Source organism: Balaenoptera borealis, assembly GCF_965194805.1.
Source record: "Balaenoptera borealis genome assembly, chromosome: 4".
Lineage (NCBI taxonomy): Eukaryota > Metazoa > Chordata > Mammalia > Artiodactyla > Balaenopteridae > Balaenoptera > Balaenoptera borealis.
Window position 1 is genome coordinate 6,732,435 of NC_138861.1, and position 20,100 is coordinate 6,752,534.

A 20,100-nucleotide genomic window follows, 5' to 3' on the forward strand; every position below is an offset into this window, starting at 1 on the left:
TAGTATAATGATGGTTACCATATAACAAAAAATTCTGAAATTTAGGAATAAAAATGATTGCAATAAAAGCACATCAACGAATATTTCTGATGGAAGAAACAGTCTCTGCTGGGCACACAGGTAAAGCAATAGAATTTGATGATTGCAATCAGATGATTTGCCAATCAATAAAAAGATCCTACACACTAGCTCAGGACCCCCATGAAAATTTATTTTGCTAGATATATACAAAGAAAACATTGTCTTTCAATTCCTACACTCAAGCTTACTCCTGGTATAAAGATTATAGAAGCTTTTGTTCTGATGATCACAGACTATAGTGTAATATCAAGGTACTCAGAACTACCCTTTTTGTGCCAAGCACTTCAAGCTATTGTTTTCTTTTCTCTTTCTTAAACTTTAGAAGGACTAGTAACCGTTGACTGTCATATTAATAGCAAGATACCCAACAAGCCGAGCAAATTTATTCTCAAATGTATTATTTGTTGTCCCACTAAACTAATCAACTTATGGTGTCAAAGTTATTTTGGTAATTCATATGGATCTCACTAAAATAACTTCAGATACTACAACCAGAGACTTCTGAATTTGTTTCTTTAACGTCAGAATAAGTATGTGTTCCTTGAAGAAAATGAGTGAACTATTGATTGTGCTTCATCTTCTTTCTAAATACATGAGAACATCTTGTTTAACCAGTCTCTATTTGACATCTATTGTCATGTCAAGTATATTGTTACTACTACTCATATTTTTTGCAGTTTGTCCATCACAGCTTTTCTCAGTCTCAATACTGTCCCTATCTGTTTACTCTGACGGTTTTCTGTGCTTTACCACAGTAGTATTCCTTGTATCTGCCGCTTTTCCTATCAGTTCATCTCCTCTTTCCAGGAACAAGTGCCATTCTTAGTCCACAGATGGGAATGCTAAGATACCAGTGGTACGGTGGGAGGGTTTTTTGTTTCTGTCGTGGTGGCTGTTGCTTTTTACTTGTAGCAAGAGGTTCAAATGGATCTGCTTCAGAGTGTCACAGGGTTTCTCCCGTGATGCACATATGCTTGGAAACCAGAAGTTAAGTGGGTGAAGTCTGGGAATGGATCAGACCAAGGTGAGCAGCCTGTATTTGACAGCCTATTGTGTATTTTGCTTACATTGTTATTTCATTCTCATAGGAAACAACCTGTTACAAGGAGCTGAATAGTTTGCAGTCATTGTCTCCTTCTATCTATCTCCTTATTTCAGAAATTAAATTCTCTTATACATTTAAAATTGTAGTGTGAGATAAAAAGTGAAATATAAGCCATTAAGGCATTATATACACTGGTATTATAATAAATCACCCCTTCTTACTCTAACAGTAAATGTACTTTCAAACCACCTAATTTAAAGATACATTTTGCTAAGAAGGAGACTTTGAAACATGTTGTGGTTTTTGTCATAGTACTGCCATATAGCTTACCTAAAAGCAGCATTGACGAATATTCATTCAAATAAATTAATATGTATTTTTTTAAAATAAGGCAGCAAGTTCAACGTGTGCATGAATGGAATACTCTACATAAAGTGAACCAATGTAAATTTGGGTACAAATAGTCATTGAGAAGCTTCTTGCTCTTGATTCTTCAAATTATATACAAATTTTTAAATTTCAGCCTTATACACACACATTCTATATCTGTATTTCCATATTTATATTTTCAAATATATTATATATATTTCCATATATTATATATGTACATAGATATACAAAATTATAAATTTCATAGAAAAATAATTGGAAAAATTTCCTAACTTATCAAGTTTGTTTCATTTTGAAAAATCACTAAAATCAGAAAGTTAAAAGCATTGCCATAAAAGATGAAAATCCAAACAAGGCTCTGTTTCTCTTGGCTTCATGGTTGTTTTGTTTTAGTATGTCAAATTCTCTTCCAATATTAAAAACACCTGTTTAAAAGGTTGGCAAAATATCTATTTAGCTCTAATTGATTAATGGCATTTACTTCTTACTGAAACCATTAACAGTTTCATGAATGAGAGAATTAGCCTTGTTTCAGATTGCATCCTAAAGAACCATTTAATCAGAATGAATGGTCCTCACATTACCTAGTACATAGACATTTAGCTCTGAAAAAGCAGTATTAATCTTGAACATCTTTGATGAGAGACGTTCATCCTATTAAAGTATCTATTTTTGATATACAAGCTATTTCAGAGAGACCAGAGATATTGCACTGTTCAAGACTTATGTTCACCCATACTACTGTAATTATTTATAACTGAAACTTACTACATCTTTTAGTTTAAGTATATCTGGTGCTCGGAAGATTGTTGACAGAAGTTTTCACACAACATGAGATTTATATTTCAGTTAAAACCTTCATGTAGACACTTCTATAGCATACAAGTTACCACAAAATCCAATTAAAATGAAGCCTTCTCAAACCCAAAGCTTTGAAATGTGGGACTTGCTTATACATTAGTGAGTTTCATAATATTGTCCCAATAACTGCCTATTAACTGTGCAGACTGAAAACAGTTCAGTGTAACTGAAATCTCTGTCAGGAGAGATGAATTGACCGCCTGCTCTAACAGCCACTGGCTGTTTTCTTCTGTAGTCAATGCCAACCAACCCTAAACTCTTAAAATGCTTAAGGAGGCCACAGTTGTCTGATGCTTCCTATTGTTAAGGTTATAATTCATCCTGAAATATTGTATACAGAAGAAGCCTTTTCAACTAAACTATTTCCTGGGCATTTTGCTTGAATACAGTAATCTTTCTAAAACTGATGATTTAAAGCCATTGTTTACCCAAGCCATGATGGTGATGCCATGTCTTTTTTTGTCTGGGTGAAGAAGCAGTTTGTAATGAGTTCAAGACTGTCCTCTCCTTGGAGAATGTCACCAGGACAAGGATGCCCCTATGCCCTTATATACCTTTTGAAGTAAATAAATATAAGTATGTTTCCCGATGATAGAAAGTAAAAGTTTTATTCTGGTCTTTTATCAGTAAAGTAGATAAAATGATAAAATATAAAATATACTTTAATAAAGTTAAGGGCTTCATTTTTGCAGCATTTCTTTAACTTACTTGATTATAAGACTAATTTGGGCTTTTGTTTAGAGACCAAATCCCTCCATCCTTCAGAGTCTGGGAAATGGTCTAGTAATTTGTATTTTTCATAAATACCATCAGGGGTTTGGGGAGAAATTCTGTACTAAGGGATATATAAGCTTCAAAGTCTTAGTTAAAATATGCCAAAAACCAAGCTGGAGCTCTGGTACAACTCAGGTAAATTGAATCATTAATACATGAGCTCCTTGGAGCCTAGTTTGAACGTTATTACTACAAGCCAAGAACCTGAGGCACAGGTCCTGGGGTGAGAGCAGAGGTACTTAAATCACTTACTTTTCCGCTCTCAAAATAGTTCTCAGTTTAACTGAGATCTTTAAAATCCTGATGGCCATAACACAGACCAATTAAATCAGCATTTCTGGAGGTGGTACCCAAGCATCAGAAGTCTTGAAAGCTCCCCACGTGATTCTAATGTGCAGCCGATGTTGACAACTCCTGTCTAAAGGCTGGATGGTGAGAGCTGCATTCGATGTGAATGAAGTTCACCTTCAATGTCTGACCTCATGCAGATAGAACAAAGCTAGTAAACCCCACTTTTATTTCTGGATCATTGCACGAACCTACAAACCCCACAGTTAGAAGTAAATGAATTTCAGTAAGCACATATTTTTCCATATTGATTTTATATCTAGATATCTGTCTAAACACTTATTAATTCAAATATTTTTTTCTGTATATAATGTTGGGTTTTCTTTGTAGATGAGCATATTATCTGCAAATAACAAGAATATAGTTTCTCCCTTTCAAATAGTTATTATTTTTATTTATTTATTTGGCTTTACTATGGGCATAGCTATGACCTTCCAGCTCAGTACTGTCTGGAAACAGTGATATGAACTATGCTCACCTAGTTCTTGATTTTAAAGGGACCACTTATGATGCTTCAAATCAAGATTAAGGATTTGGGTAGATTCACTTTATCAAATTAATGTCCTTCTATTCCTAATTTGCCAAGAAATGGTAATCATCTACTGAGATGCTTATACTTACACGCTGTTGATAGCCATTGCATCATTGTTTTCCATCTCCTTAATTTATGCTTTGAATTTACTCATTATTCTCCACATTAAATTTATTCTTTTATTATTTTCCCAACTAATGCAGTTGAAATTTTAATTTATTAAATATTAGTTTTTCTATTTATTTATTGTAAACATGTTTGACTATGAAATTTCCTTAATGTGATAACATCCCATGTTTTTATACTAATATTTGCATTTTCATTTAGTTACATTTATTCAACCCATGAATAATTTAAAATGGGCTTAAAAATGCAAACATATATTTTTAGCTTTTCTCTCTTTTTTTGAGTTTTAATTTTCATTAAGGAAAATTTCAAATACATAATAAGGAGAGAAATGGTGAACCCCTATGTACCCATCCCTGAGCTTAAACAGCTAATAATTCATGGCCAATCTTATTTTATTATACATATACCCAACCACCTCCTCCCTAACCTAACACATATAGATTATTTTAAAACAAAAGCATGCATCGTCTAATATGTAAATGCTTCAGATAAGCATACTTTTCTTTAAACATAAAAATAATGCACTATCACAATTAAAAGTTAGCAATAATTGCCTAATGTTATCAAATATTCAGTTACTATTCAAATTTCCCTGATTTTATTATATTTTTACAGTTTGTTCAATTTAGGATAAAAACAAGGTCTACTCTTGGCATGTGAATTATATGCTTATTAAGTCTATTTAATCTACAGGTTCTACCTCTCTTAAAAAAAAAAGAAAAAAGAAAAAAGAAAACCTTTAGAGAAATAAAAACACTTTTTACTGAACAAACTGGGTAATTTGTTTTGTAAAATTTCCCATATTATAGATTTTGAGAATCACACCCATGAGGTGCCCATTTTCTATGTTCTGTATTTCAGGAACACATTTAGATAGATGAAATTCAGGTCAATTTTTTGAAAGAATACCCCATATTCGTTGATGGTACAATGTATATCTTAGAGTATCACATGAAATGTGATTTTTTAAAATTTTTTTGCAGCAATTTGAATCTTAATTTTATTTTTCACTCCAACAACAAACAGAAAATTTAATTTTTAGCCAGGTATGTCTTATAATCTTAATAAAGAATAGAAAGTCTTTAGACTAAATCTTACAAAAAAAGTTACAGGATCTTAACAGAGAACATTAAAAATTTTAATGAAAAACACTATGACCCAATAAATGGAAGCATAATCCCTAATTTAATTACTTCCCCTGGTGTCATTTATCTTGTTCCTCTGTCTCCTGCATTTCCTGGAAACTGGAATTTACATCTTAAGTCTCGATAGATTCAGGTTAAATATTTCTGGCTAGATTACATCACAGGTGATACTGTCTACTTCATATTTCAGCAGATCAGGAAAGATAACTGGTTATTCCACCATGAGTGGTGCTAAAAATAACCAGTGAATTAGGTAATTGACCACTTGATGGAATGATCTTCAGATTCTTATTAGTTACCATTGATTAGAAATTATTTTTATGGTCATTACAAAATATATGACAAAAGTAAAGAATTTAACGTCTCCCTTTTTTCATTGACAAATGTAATCCATTTCTTTTGCTAATACAAAAATACTTCAGATCAACTGGACTTTTTCATATCATATATTTAAAAAATAATTGTGATACTCTTAATTTGAGACGGCACAACCAATCACCATGCAGCCAATTTGTACATACCAAACCACACCCACCACATAGAAATGAATCTCTGGTATTCTGAAGGTAGAGATTTGGGGCTGTAGTCTGGAGTTTTGCCTCTAGGAACCCTGCTCAGCTTATTACCTCCTTCTCATTCCAGGCTGGCTTCACTTTGGCTTGTGACACCAAGCTCCCTGGGCACAGGGAAACAAACTCCTCCAGCACATCCCTGTGCAAAAGGGGCATCCTGTGCTCTACAGCTGGCTGCAACAGTAACGTCCAGGTGGCAGAGCATCGTGTAGGCTATCCGCAGCATGTTGCAAATGTTGCTGTGAGAGCAGGATGTCATTCATCTGGTTCCCTGGTTCTGGGGACTAAGGCACACTGTCACTCTCTGCCTGGATCCGGTGGCCTTATGAGGAGACCCTCATGAAACTGTTCTCCGTCTGAAGTGACTGGCCAGAGGGCTTTGACAGCCTCATGCCTAGCCTAGCTGCCTCTGCGAATGCCAAGAAGCAACTTGGTGGCTTATACGTATTGGTGCTGATCTGTTGACTTACCAGTTGTAGCTGGGCCTAGAACTTCCCAGCCTTCCCCTGGGTCATCCTTCAGCTTCTCTAACCTTTGGACCAGGTGTGTGAGGAAGGGCCTGGGGTTTTGCAGGACAATCATACCATGAAGATCTGAGGTAATAAAAACTGACAAGGGTTTCAGTCTGTGCTTGTGATTTCCACTTGTTCCTACCCTCTCCCACTTCACATCCATCTTCCCTTCTTAAATGCCTGCTCCATGAACGTCAAGCTCCTTCATCAGAAACAAAGATTAAGCGCTTACAGAGATTGCTTAACCAGCTCCCATGACAGCATAAAGTCAAATCCCTTACATAGAAACATATATCCTAGTAGTTCTGCTTCTCTGTTTGAATGCTGACTGATACAGTTATACACAGGGAAGTAATGAGGCTATTGAGACTACCTAAACTGATACTTGTCATTACACTCTCAAAACACCTAAAATCCGTATTGTATCACCTATTCTTACTGCCTTTGCAGTAGACTTTTAACTCCCTGAGGTAGGAACTTTTTATCTCTGCATGACCAGGGCAGGATTGTGCTTGGTACAGCAATTCTTTGTTTAATGAATAATTTGGAACACCTCTGTTGACCCTATCAAAATCTCCTTTAAGTAATATCTTAATAATGATGTCAGTCTGATTTCTATATAAGATGAATACATTAGCCATCAATAAGTACTGACCTAAATGATTGTTATATAATTAAAATCTGAGGAAGTCAATGAAAAGAGCAGTTATCCATATGGTACATATTTTCAAATATTTCCTGTTATGTAAGTTACCCACTTGTTTACAAGTAAATCCTATACAAGTATGGGAGAATTAAATGTAGACAAACTGATGGGAGGGCAGAATTTTCTAACTTCTCCGCTGGATTCTTGAGAGTGATTTTATGACACATTGAGTCCATAATATTTTCTGTTGACATACTACTAAAATGAAAATAAAGTCAATGATATAATTTGATATACAAGATTTCCTTTAGTTATTTTAAGAATATTGAAAAGCTTTAAATTTCCCATAACCTATCAGCAAGAAATAGCTTACCCCTAATAGTTTTATAAACAATATTATCTGTTCAATGACATCTTTAATTTTTACCCATATAATAAATGTTGAAATAATATTTCAGAAAATTATACATCTTGAAAAACTTTGTTTCAACTGTCACTGTATTGCAAGATGGTTGAATTAATGCAAATTTAAACTATAACTTGATAAGTTTTAGTCAGGTACCAAATTTTATTCAAAGCAAACTGTTTATTCAAAAGTGATCATGGAACAACTCAAAATGCAGTGCAAGAAGGTTGAGAGAAACATCTTACTGGCTAATAGATTGTTTTAATTCTCTCATTATATGAAACTCAAACTTCATTATTAGGAAAGGGAAACTGTAACTTCAGTAGACAGCAATACAGAAAGGTTTTGTCGCATAGACTAGTTTCCATTTAGTCAGTCAACTGTTTCTAGCTGTCTCAATTGGGACAGATGTATTTACAGAACTGGCTATGCTTGAGCCTTCTTTGCAAGCAGCTTTAGATTTGCAATGCACTTGGCAATTGTCTCCTTCTCCTGTTGCACAGAGACGCTCTGTACCATGTGCTTCTCCACCCAGTTTATCACGTGCTCTTGTTCCTTCTGACACATCATATTCTGCACAGAGATGTGACAGTCCAGGCGATTCTTTACCTCCTTGTATACTCTATGCAGCCATTCACGGTGAGTGACCTCCAAGGCCATGGCAATGTCATTCTTCTGGACATCAAAAAGGTAATGGCGCTTTTGGACCAGTGCCTGCTGTGACTTCTCCAGATCAATCGCATCCTGGATTTGTTTAATGGAAGCCTGTTTCACTTCTTCCAGTTGGGCAGTTTTCTTGCTATAGTTTATCAGCAAATCCCAATAGAGGCACCATATTTTTTAACTACACAGACAAGCACCCCTATTGTTGATATGGCAGAGAAGGTCTTTGGAGTTATCACATATATTTCTTTGGAGAGTAAATATAAGATAAGCCCAGTTCTGAGCGCATAGGGTCCTGTTACACCAGTTTTAGGACAAAGGAACTGGAAGAATTCCTCAGGCATCAGCCCAAATCGAACTTTTCCTCCATATTCAGGAAGAGGTGGTACAGGGGCAAGACTTTGCTGCTCTGTGTGAAAGATCCTTGTTGCCTGCAATACCCCTGGACCAAGGAGGGTCGCGTTCTCCAGCGAGGGGGCTGCTGCGGTAGCGGCAGAAAGTACCACCGGGGCAGCATGGTCAGCTAGTATCCGCACTGCAGTCTTTGGGCCCCAGTGACCCTGACAGGAGACTCCGTCAGGGGCAGAAGCAAGATGAAATGTGATCCTGATTATCTCTCACTCAGAAATGTTAAGATTCATCAGTGATCTGGGTGCTGTCAGTCTCTTTCTTGCAAAATAAATTTTCCCAGCAGTTTTTTCATAAAAGTATTGGCAGCCATTGAAGGTCATTGGCTCGATTTACTATTTCATCAGGGGTTACAAATTGTTGATATTCAACTTTGATAGTCCTTCTGCACTTACCTTCTGAAATACTTTCCTAAAAAATAACATATCTCATCAATTATTAGGTTATTACAATTTATAGCTCTAGTAGGAATGGCTACATTCATGGTTGATGCTTTCCCTTTGTTTAGCAGTTTTCAGAATAACAAATTGGTTTGTAGCCAAACTCAAATGTGAAGAGTTTCATTACAGTTTCTTTATTTACTCTTTTTAAGAACTCATAGGTTTAACATATCTGTTGCCTTTGTTTCTAGTGTAGGTTTTATTCTTTTTAATATTCAGATCGGTCCCTATTTGCTACTAGGAGCCCCCTCAATGTGGCTCAGGTATGATTTTAATATGATCCCATAGTCTTTGCTTTTAACCTTTATAGTCAATAAAATAGTCCAGATTCATCTTGCATGTTTCTTATCACAGATCTAAAGTTATATATTTCTGCTGTCTGCTTCCCTTTAGTGGAAAATGGCATTTAGAGTAGGGGTGCTTATTATTATCAGATGGTCACTTTTTATAGGCTTATTTAGAGAAAAATACTTGTGAGCTTGTAGTATTTACAATTCAAATTTAGGATTTGTAAAAATACAGTGTTTTTACTAAGTTCTTTGAGTCTGTTTCTCTTACACCTACATTTGTGGTTCTGAATAACTTTAACAAAAATACTTGCTTAAAAAAAAGCTTGCTTGTTTTATCCACATACCATTTTGTATTTATATTTCAAATACTTTGCATATCACGCTTAAAAACTACATTTTACATATATTTTTATATATAAATATGTATAATTTGAAAAGAGTGATTCTAATATTATTACTGCTAATATCATTGAAAACAGCTTAATGTATATTTGTATAGTTTAAAATATATTCTACTGTGTATGTTGAACATACTGCTGTTTTAAAGTGATTTGAAGTAAAACCTTTCTATTAAACCATAATAATATTAATCATAATTATGTTACAGTCTCTGATATTTCCAACATCTGGGTCAAATCTGAGTCTGGTTTTATTGATTGCTTTTTCTCTTGACAGTGGGTAACTTTTTCATGTTTTACTGTCTCATAGTTTTTATTATCAATAAATATTGGGCATTGTATATAGAGTAGAGATTGAGGTAGATAGTTTTAATGCATGGAAATAGGCACACCTCTTTTTCTGTCCTACTGTAAATGGGAGTGGTTGAGTCAATCTAGTGAGTAGTTGAGCTGGATTTGGGGCACCACGGACTTCAAATTACTCCAGAGACAGAATGTTGTTGCTTTTTACTTATTGCAGATCCCAGATGTCCTGAGAGTTTTTAACCAGTGTTTTTACTCTTCCCTCAGTTTTCAGCACGCAGGTGTGACACAGGTGCAGAAGTTAGACATAAGCCCAGAGGTCAACTTCTGTTGCCTCTATCTAGATGAAAAGCTCATGATTGGTACCAGATGGGCCGCTCAGTTCTTCTGCTACAGCTGCGGGCTTAGGCCATATGTGCTCTTGCCTCAAGAATGGGGCTTATCACTCCTCACCCATCTTCCGTGGCAGCTGATTTCTGCTTTGGGTCCTGGAGTATTCTGGGGAGAGCTCTTGGGTTGGAGCAAGTGTCCTGTTCTCCAGCGGTAGCAGATCTCTGCTTTATAACAGTGCAAGATTCATGGTAAGAGAGGGCTTTTGCCCTTTCCTCACCAGCAGATGGCTTTTGCCCTTTCCTCATCAGCAGATGGCTTTTTTATTTCAAATTTATATTTCAAACATGTGGTTACATGTTAGTCACATGGTTCTTTCGGGTGCAATTGGGTCTGACAATGTAGTTTTTACTCTAAATAGCTAAAAATAGGATTTTGTTATTACTAAAAACATAGAAAATGAATATTGGCAAAGTCAGCTAGCACTGTCTGAAAAAAAATACCATGTGAGGCGCCTAAAAACATAATACAAAATAACGTTATTTCATTTTAATTTTTGTAAAATCTTTCAAGTAAATGTTACTTAATTATTTTAACAACCCTGTGGAACAGAAAGACAATCTTCTACCCCAAGTATTGTTTGGGATACACATTATAAACCTCAGCCTCAAAAATTCTGTGAGATGCCTAAGACAATACTATTTTTAAAGACAGAATTACATAACCTTTCTCTAGGGCTATATGTAAAGTGCACTAAATTAGGCTTCATAAAAACAGATTTTTCTGATTTTTTCTTGTAATAGTTCTATGACCTTGTGCCTCTCTGAGCTTCAATACTTGCAGCTAAAAATAAGCACTATAATTCTTGAAATTTTGAATTGCAAATGAAAAAATGCAGGAAAAATGCTGTGACACCCAGGGAGTACTGAACAACAATATGCAATAGGATGGTAGAGTACATCCATCTGTTGTGAGTTATTAAAACAAGTAATGTGTATGAAATACTGTGCACAAGATGCTGAGACTGTTGCTGGCAATTGATAAATATTTGTTAAAAAAATCAAAAGAGTGAATATTTGTGATAGGTGTGGTATTTGTTTTATTACTGCGCTTTCCTTTTTGCATTTCCCCGTACATGAACTGGTTAGCCTCAGGGATCCACTTGCCCCAGGGGTGTGGGCTGTGCTGTTAAATTCAGTAAACAGGAGGCCATTAGGCCGAGGGAGCTTGTACAGTCAGGCCACTCAAGGTGGCTGTTCTCTTGCTCTCTGTACCTCCCCTGATTGACCAGCACCTGCTTCACCTACACCCTGCTCACATGACTGACATTCCTACCTACTTGCCCCAGAACTCAGCTCGTGATTGTTCTTATCAAAGGGGTGGCAAGGGACGTCCCCTTCTGCTGGTTTCGCTGGTAACAAATGAGCCAACCTGACCTCAATTCCCCTATAACTGGCAGTTCCCCCTTCCCCCCGGGAGCAAATGTTGACACCATGTCCTGCCTGCCGTCTGCCACACATGGTGGGGGATTGCTCCAGGGCCTTGCTTCAGACCTGTAAGATCCCCCAGCCATTAAACCATTGACGTCTCAGTTGCTGACTCAGGACCCTGTCTTCGGTCTTGAAGCTGAGCAAGCGGAGGGCTTCTAGGTCTGCAAGGTGCAGCCCAACAGGGCTCTAAAGCCTTAGCAGCTTGTAAAAGCAAGCTGAAACCCAAGCCAGAGTCAATCCCTGTAAATGCCTCAAGGTTAAAAAATCAAAACTCAAGAACCACCAGTCACAAACAGCCATCTAAGCTTCCCAAATAAGACAATCACTAGACCTATAGCCAACCAAATAATTTCCTTGCTTTGCTTGCATGTCTGCTCTACAAAAGACTTTTCTTCATCTCCTGCTTGTGGAGAGCTCTGAGCCATTTTCTGTTTGGCGTTACCCAATTCAAATTGATGTTTGCTCAAATAAGCTCTACAAAATCTTAATATACTTCAGTTTGACTTCTAACAGTGTGGAAATTCAGTTTGCTGAGATAACCAGAAAGCAAGGAAAAAGAAACTTAAAATTCAGCTTCCAAACTAAAAGTAATAAGAAATTGAAGAAATGCCAGGATTTCTCTAGAAGAAAGAATTTTGTAAATTTCTTTATTTCCCATTTTCCGTATTGACAGCTAGTCTAGGCCACTCTTCCATAGGGTTTTTCTCATAAAATGATTAGTATATCATTTCCTCTGAGAACTGTTAGCCAGCGAAGCTTATTATGCTAAGCTGGAAGGGATCTTGTGTAGAGAAGGTAGAAAACTTGAATCCCGGGCTTCCCTGGTGGCGCAGTGGTTGAGGGTCTGCCTGCCAATGCAGGAGACACGGGTTCGAACCCTGGTCTGGGAAGATCCCACATGCCGCAGAGCAACTAGGCCTGTGAGCCACAATTACTGAGCCTGTGCGTCTGGAGCCTGTGCTCCGCAACAAGAGAGGCCACGATAGTGAGAGGCCCACGCACTGCAATGAAGAGTGGCCCCCACTTGCCGCAACTAGAGAAAGCCCTCGCACAGAAATGAAGACCCAACACAGCCATAAATAAATAAATAAAATTAAAAAAAAAAAAAAAACTTGAATCCCTCACCTTCTAACTGAGAAGGAGTGTGGGGAAATGTGTCTATATGTGTGTCCAGATTTTCTTCTCAGACCAAAGTAGGTGAGGACAAACTATGCTATTTATATCTAGAGCACTGGTTCTGAAAGTATGGTCCCTGAATTAGCAGCAGTTTGATATCTGAACACAGAATATCCTGAATTTCTAATGAAGAGAGACACAGACATCAGATGAAACCTGTTTGAGTAGGATGTCAGAATTGGCTACTTCCACATGGAAAAGTGGCCTGTCACTGAGGGCTATAAGACAGGATGCCTGTACCACGACTGGGAACTACAGTCAGATTTCACAGATTAAGCAAAGCTAGAATCACCCTGAGGTTTGTACTGGCTTGAATAGTGCCTCCACACAATATTCATGCCCACTCAGAACCTCAGAATGTGATATTATTTAGAAATTGGATGTCTGCAAATGTACTTAGTTAAGGTAAAGTCGTAGTAGATTAGGATGGACCCTAAATCCAATGACTGCTGTTTTTATAAGAAGGTCACATGAAAAGACAAAGAGACATATAGAGGTACATCTATATATAATGGAATATTACTCAGCCATAAAAAAGAATGAAATAATGCCAATTGCAGCAACGTTGATGCACCTAGAGATTATCATACTAAGCGAAGTAAGTCAGACAGAGAAAGACAAATATCATATGATATCACTTATATGTGGAATATTAAAAAAAAAAAGATACAAAGGAACTCATTTACAAAAGAGAAACAGACTCACAGACATACAAAACAAATGAACAAAGTTATGGTTACCAAAGGGGAAAGTGGAGGGGGAGGGATAAATTGGGAATTTAGGATTAACAGATACACACCACTATATATACAATAGAAAAACAACAAGGCCCTACTGTATAGCACAGGGAAATGTGTTCAGTATCTTGTAATAAACTATAAGGGAAAAGAATCTGAAAAGGAATAGATGTATATACACACATAAGTATGTATAACTGAATCACTTTGCTGTACACCTGAAACATTGTAAATAATCAACTATACTTTAATAAAAAAATAAATAATTTAAAAAACCAAAAAGAATGAAACCTGCCTGCACCTTGCATTCAGACTTCTGGTCTCCAGATCTGTGAGAGCATACATGCTTGTTGTTTTAAGTTACCAAGTTTGGGTAATTTGTTATGGCTGCCCTATGAAACCAATACAAACCTGGTCAAAGAAAATTGCAGAAAGGCATGGGAGAAGACCAGAGTTTACCCCAGACAAAGATTTCAGCAGCAAAATATTCAGCAAGCAGAATATTCAGACGAGACAAGTTTTGTACCAGAGTCAGCAATTCAGGGAGCTGCCCTGTCCAGTTGTTCTTAAATCACGCTCCATCTTGGATGTGAGACGGGGGAAGTGACAGAAGTCTGAAAGACCAACTGAGGAATATTAAGCATTAAAACGACAGCACCAAAAACCTCAAACTACTGAACCCATCTAAGATTACGGATTTTCTGAAATTATTATGTTCAAAATAATAACCTGTTTCTGTAACTTCCTCCTCTGCCGCTTTCCCTGGATGGGGACCATCCAGATGTTGATCCTCTGAGGTTGAGAAAGAATTTGATTCTCTCCGGATCATCTCAACTGGTTGGCAGCGCTGTTCTGGGAAAGAAGAAAAGAGTAGGGTCAGGTTATAGTCGGGGTCACAAAGACGATTAGTAAAATACCAAGAAAAGGGCCCTGCTGACTGGATATTGGGGCTTCATGTTCGTAATTCTCCTTATTTATCCATTCGTTATTTTTTCTTTCTAATATTTGATTGGATACTCCCTAATACCAGACATTGTTTTCAGTGCTGTAATATAGTAAAAAGAAACAAACAAAAAATAAGTTTTCCAGGATTTAATTGTGAAAATTTGCAAATTGGAAAACTTAAAAGACTTTGTCAGTGACCATCAACATACCCACCACGGCCTAGTTTCTATACTTAAGCATCATACTGTGCATACTTTATAACATATGTATCCAACCCTCTAATCCTCATCTATAAATCTTATTTTTGATATGTTTCAAAGTAAATTTCAGACAGAAGTAGACTTTCCCTAAATACTTCATCTTGCATATCATTTACTATGATTTAACATTTGTTTGCTGGTTTATTTTCTTTAGGGTTTAAACTTACATACAGTGAAGTGCAGAAATTTTAGGTGAACATTCACTGAGTTTTGACAAGTGGGTAGATACATGTAACCCCCAAATGTCTCGAGATATAAACATTACCCTAGACCCCAAATCCCTTCACTTTCCCATCCATTCTGTGTCCACAGACTCCAGAGACAACCATTGTTTTTCTCTCACCATAGAAAAGTTTTGCCAATTCTACAAGTTCATATGTACAGAATAATATACAATGCATTATTTTGTGTAAGGTTCTTTCACTCTTTTTGTGCTGATTTATATTGTTTTTATCTAAATGAGTTCCGTTTTATTGCTGGGTAGAATTAAATTGTATAATTTTATCTCAATTTGTCTGTTTATTCTCCTATCTATGGGCACCTGGCCTGTTTCCAGTTTGAGGTTATTGTAAGTAAAGCTGCTATAAACATTCTGTAAAAGCCTTCTAGGGTGTGTGTGTGTGTGTGTGTGTGTGTGTGTGTGTGTGCACGCACACGCACTAATCTGGGCTGACATGACATTTGGTCTTTTTTTTATGTGTGCATTTTTATTTTTCAAAGATAAGAGAGAGAATTTAAAAAGAGATAGACAGACCATGGTGTCGGCTGTTAGTGTCACAGAGATAAGGGTGTGCTCACTAAAAAAAAAAAAAAAAAAAGTGGCTTTTACTTTTGTGACCTTTCTGGAAATCTCTGGAAATTTTTCTGTGTAGTCACAATTAATAATCTTAGAGAATTCTGTTCCTTACAGATGAAAAGTACTTTAAAAGACTTTTATATGTCTAGATTTTCAAGATAGATAGGAATGAATACTCCAGCATTTGTCATCAGAAGCACTCATATCCAAGTAAATTTAAAAGAGAAAACTAAACGTCGAACATTGTGTATAAATTGGGTTACCATGTAAGAATGTAAAAGAACTGAATGACCAGGAAGAGGAGAAAGTGTAACATGCTGTCTGTTTTGGAAGTTAGGGAACCATTCTGCCATTCCTGGTGCTAAGTAACATCCAGTTATTTTTAAGTATTTTGCACAATGTGTCTGAATAAATAATATTTTATTTTACCTTGTGGTCCTGTGCTCCTGCCATGGCTTTTCTTTCTAAAGACCAGTACGTTAAATATAAATTATGAAACTTGGAATATACGGACTTGTACCATATGGACTTAATTGCTTTTCAAGCTTTACAGCCGTCTTCATACCTTAGACGAATGTTTTGTTCCGGAAAACATTTTATTGCTTCTCTTTCCTAAAAACCCTTGTACTTCTCTACCTTTCCTCATTGCACCCTCAGTTCCTAAACAATAATGCTGCAAGCCCCAAATCAAATAAAACACTCTGCAGTCTTTCCTGCCAACATTCCAAATGTGATTCCTCTTTCTTCTGAGTTCTTACATCTTTATATTACGTGTTTTTATCACCAGAATATGAGAGCTTGTGTAATAGTGATATATTTCATATATGTTTCTTTACCACAAACTATCTAGGCAGGAACATGGTTTACACATCTTTGTACCCCTTCCTCTTCGCCTCCTAATGCCAAAACAATGCATTTACTTGTGTGAATAAACACCTGGCTGTTCAAAACTGCCAGAACCTACTTAGGAGGATCAATAACTACCCCACGGAGGCCCTTCACTAACCCTTCAGAGACCTGTGAGAGAGGTCTCAGAATTTTCTTTTTCATCCTCACTCCTGAGTAAGGCTATGTCAGGGTAGCCTTTTGTAAATATAAGCAAGAATTTTTCATAATACTTTTAAAAACAATCTGTGGATACTACTTGTACCACTCTGCCCTGATAGAGGTTAATTTACTAAAAATAGTGTGTTTGTGTGAATGGGAAATTGATGTATGTATGTTTGTATTTATCATAAACATCACACAGGGCTAGCTGTATCAAAGCCTGAGTTGCATTTTTCCAAGATTACTTAGACTTTGTGTATTTTATCACGTTTCCAGTTTTACATCACTTTCAGGTGGTTCACTGTAGTTAAGTTTTATGACCTCAATGTAAGATATAACGAAAAAAATTTAGATTCAAAGACCACCTTATTTTTATCAGTTTTGATCACATCTTGTAATATTTCATTTCACTGGCCTAAAAAGTTCTGGAAGAAGCTTACTGTGCTTCATAAAGAAAAAAAAATATTTCTGTCTAAACAATCCCTTGTATGAAAAGAGCCAGAAAGATGTATCTTAAATACAGAAAAAGAAAACTATTTTTAATCTAGAGGGCAATATCAATCTGAAAGTTTTGCCCAGGTTCCACAGCTGTTAAACTACTAAGAATTCTGTTCATACACACAAACAGATAAACCTGTCCAGACTAATTCCAAGGAACAGATATTTGGCATATAGGATAGTTCCCTGAAAAGAAACTGTGATAAACATGGCTTTCAGGAAATTGCAAAGCCCTCTACTTTTCCTCTTCCCATTATATCCAAAACAGATATTTACCATAACTGCATCAAAAGATATAAGAAAATACTGTTATATGTAAACATTATATGTATTTCTTTTTTTTTAAATAAATTTATTTATTTATTTTTAATTTATTTTTGGCTGTGTTGGGTCTTTGTAGCTGCACGTGGGCTTTCTCTAGTTGCAGCGAGCGGGGACTACTCTTCGTTGCAGTGCGTGGGCTTCTCATTGCAGTGGCTTCTCTTGTTGCGGAGCACGGGCTCTAGGAGCACAGGCTCAGTAGTTGTGGCACGTGAGCTCAGTAGTTGTGGCTTGCGGACTCTAGAGTGCAAGCTCGGTAGTTGTGGCTCACGGGGCTTAGTTGCTCCACGGCATGTGGGATCTTCTCGGACCAGGGCTCGAACCCATGTCCCCTGCATTGGCAGGTGGATTCTTAACCACTGCGCCACCAGGGAAGTCCCAGCATTATATATATTTCTAAAGTATGCTCTGTATGCTGTGTGAGGTAATGATAAGAAACAGCCTTAGCTAAAATATTATGTATAACATAAAAGCCAAGACAGTGGCCAGAGAATGCTTCATCCATCTAAGCAGGGCCCAGAGAACACAGAAGATAATAGAGAACATCCAAAACTCACTGGTGAGTGAGACTCCTCCCTTGGGGGGACCCAACAGCTGGAATTAATGATTAGGTGTCTGTTTTTCAGATCTTACATCAGACTTATTCCAGTTTGAGAAAAATACTTCGAGCAAACCAAAACAAAGAGAATAACTTCACTTCCAGCTTCTACCTAGAATCCTGTGGGTGGCCCACTCTCTGACCACGTCTCCAGAGCAGTTAATTCTCAGACTCCCCCCGCATCAAGAGCAAAGTCCTCTTGCTGTCAGGGCCCAGCATCTGGTAAGAGAGCATTTCCCTCCCTTCCCCCCAATATCCATTTTATTTCCAACTGTAACAACATAGAGGTATGTAGGGTAGGGACAGAGATAGTTGAAACATTCCTTTAAGAACACTGCCTCTTTCTTTTGTCTTAGTATCTATATAGAGTAGTCTTTGAAATAGAGACATTTGTCACATAATTAGGGTTGTTGAAATCAAAGCCAAACACAGAAATAACAAATAAAATAGACACTACTGTTTTCACACTCAGGCTCCTAGAGAACATATATTACATTATAGAGCACACTTATTCAGTCATTTCCTTAAGGAGCGCTACCAAATCTTTGCATATTGAAAACCCCACTTCATGACCTGTTTCCTTTCACAGCGCACAAATTAACTGTTGAATTAATCACCACAGATGTTTTGGAAAAAATATCACTGCAGACAACAGCTAGCTTTTTCAAAAGCCCTATCCTCTGCTCCAAATTAAACATGAAAGTGATAACGTGTTCACAATAAAAGTTTATCCCAGCCTACTTCAAAGGACAAGCAAAACAAGATTAAAAAAGGAAAACATTTCACTCCCTTTTGTTCGCAGATCTAGGTGAAAGTTCTCCAAACAGCTCGGGACTTAATGATGACCGAGACCAACAGAGAAGATCCATCATCTCTAACTTTCTTCTGATTATGAACAGTACAACAAGCCTTAAGTGGACTGATGCTTTACTAAGGGAAAACCATCTCTAGCCACCCTCCTTTGCTGGCTGATGTCTTTGAAAGTGGCATGACATTTCACCAGAATATGTTTTACTCAGTCGTATTTCTAAATAAAAGAAATTATATGCATGCTGTCATTTTGACATATTAGGAAGTATTAAATTAATTAAATGAGGAGGGCATTAGGTTGAGGTGGCTACCAAAGTGAAAAAAAAACACCTCAAGTTTAGGAAATTGAAACCTAAGGACAACCAATCACAGCCAACTAGACTATAATTTGTCGCCAATCAGTAATTTCCTTACTTTTCTTCAGCCTTTTCTCTGTAGAAGTCTCTCCCACCAGACCCTGTCAGTGGAATGCTCCTAACCACTTCCCATTGACGTTACCTGATTGAAATGAATTTTTGCTCAAATAAACTCAAAAATTTTAATATGCTTCAGTTTATCTTTTACAGAAGTAAGAAAGAGTTTTAAAGAAAAAAAACACATTTCTGTTTTTAGTAAGTAAAGCTCACTAAAAAAGTATATTTTTGTGTGTGTTAAGAACTGCACCAAGATTATCTGTTATTTTATAATATTGGAATACATCAATGCTTCCATGGGTCTTTGATGTCAGCAAAGCTTACCTGCCTTTGGCATTCTCGTAATTTATACAGTTTACCCTAATGATACAGTGGGGCTTTTGCTGTCTCCAGATGCAATGGTCTCTCCAGAGTACCTCTTATAATGTTTTAGTGAATGCTTCTGCTTTTCCTTCCCTTGCAGCTGGGTTCTTGACAACCAAATACCTTGGATACAGGTGGGTTTATTTCTGTTGCTTTCCAAACTTCCATACTAATTTAGATCTTCAGTTCGTAAAATCACTGCCCCAGTATATATATATATATATATTTTTTGGCTGTACTTTGCCATATGTGGGATCTTAGTTACCCAACCGGGATTGAACCCGTGCCCCTTGCAGTGAGAGTGCAATCTTAACCACTGGACCACCAAAGAAGTCTCCACTGCCCCAATTTCTGATTGTAATCCAAGGAAGCA

At 36.8% G+C, this 20,100-nt stretch overlaps 1 protein-coding gene across 1 annotated transcript; it reads right to left on the reverse strand.

Annotated features, from left to right (window-relative positions):
* Positions 1-4,940: 4,940 nt before the first annotated feature.
* Positions 4,941-19,701, reverse strand: LOC309628500 (ATP synthase F(0) complex subunit B1, mitochondrial-like; the record flags this gene model as incomplete). Its single annotated transcript, XM_082391597.1, is given in 6 exon segments — positions 4,941-8,243; positions 8,245-8,262; positions 8,264-8,720; positions 8,908-8,923; positions 14,371-14,528; positions 19,689-19,701. Coding segments are annotated over 6 exon segments (1,038 nt in total). The 3' UTR covers positions 4,941-7,867.
* Between the last annotated feature and the right edge of the window lie 399 nt (positions 19,702-20,100).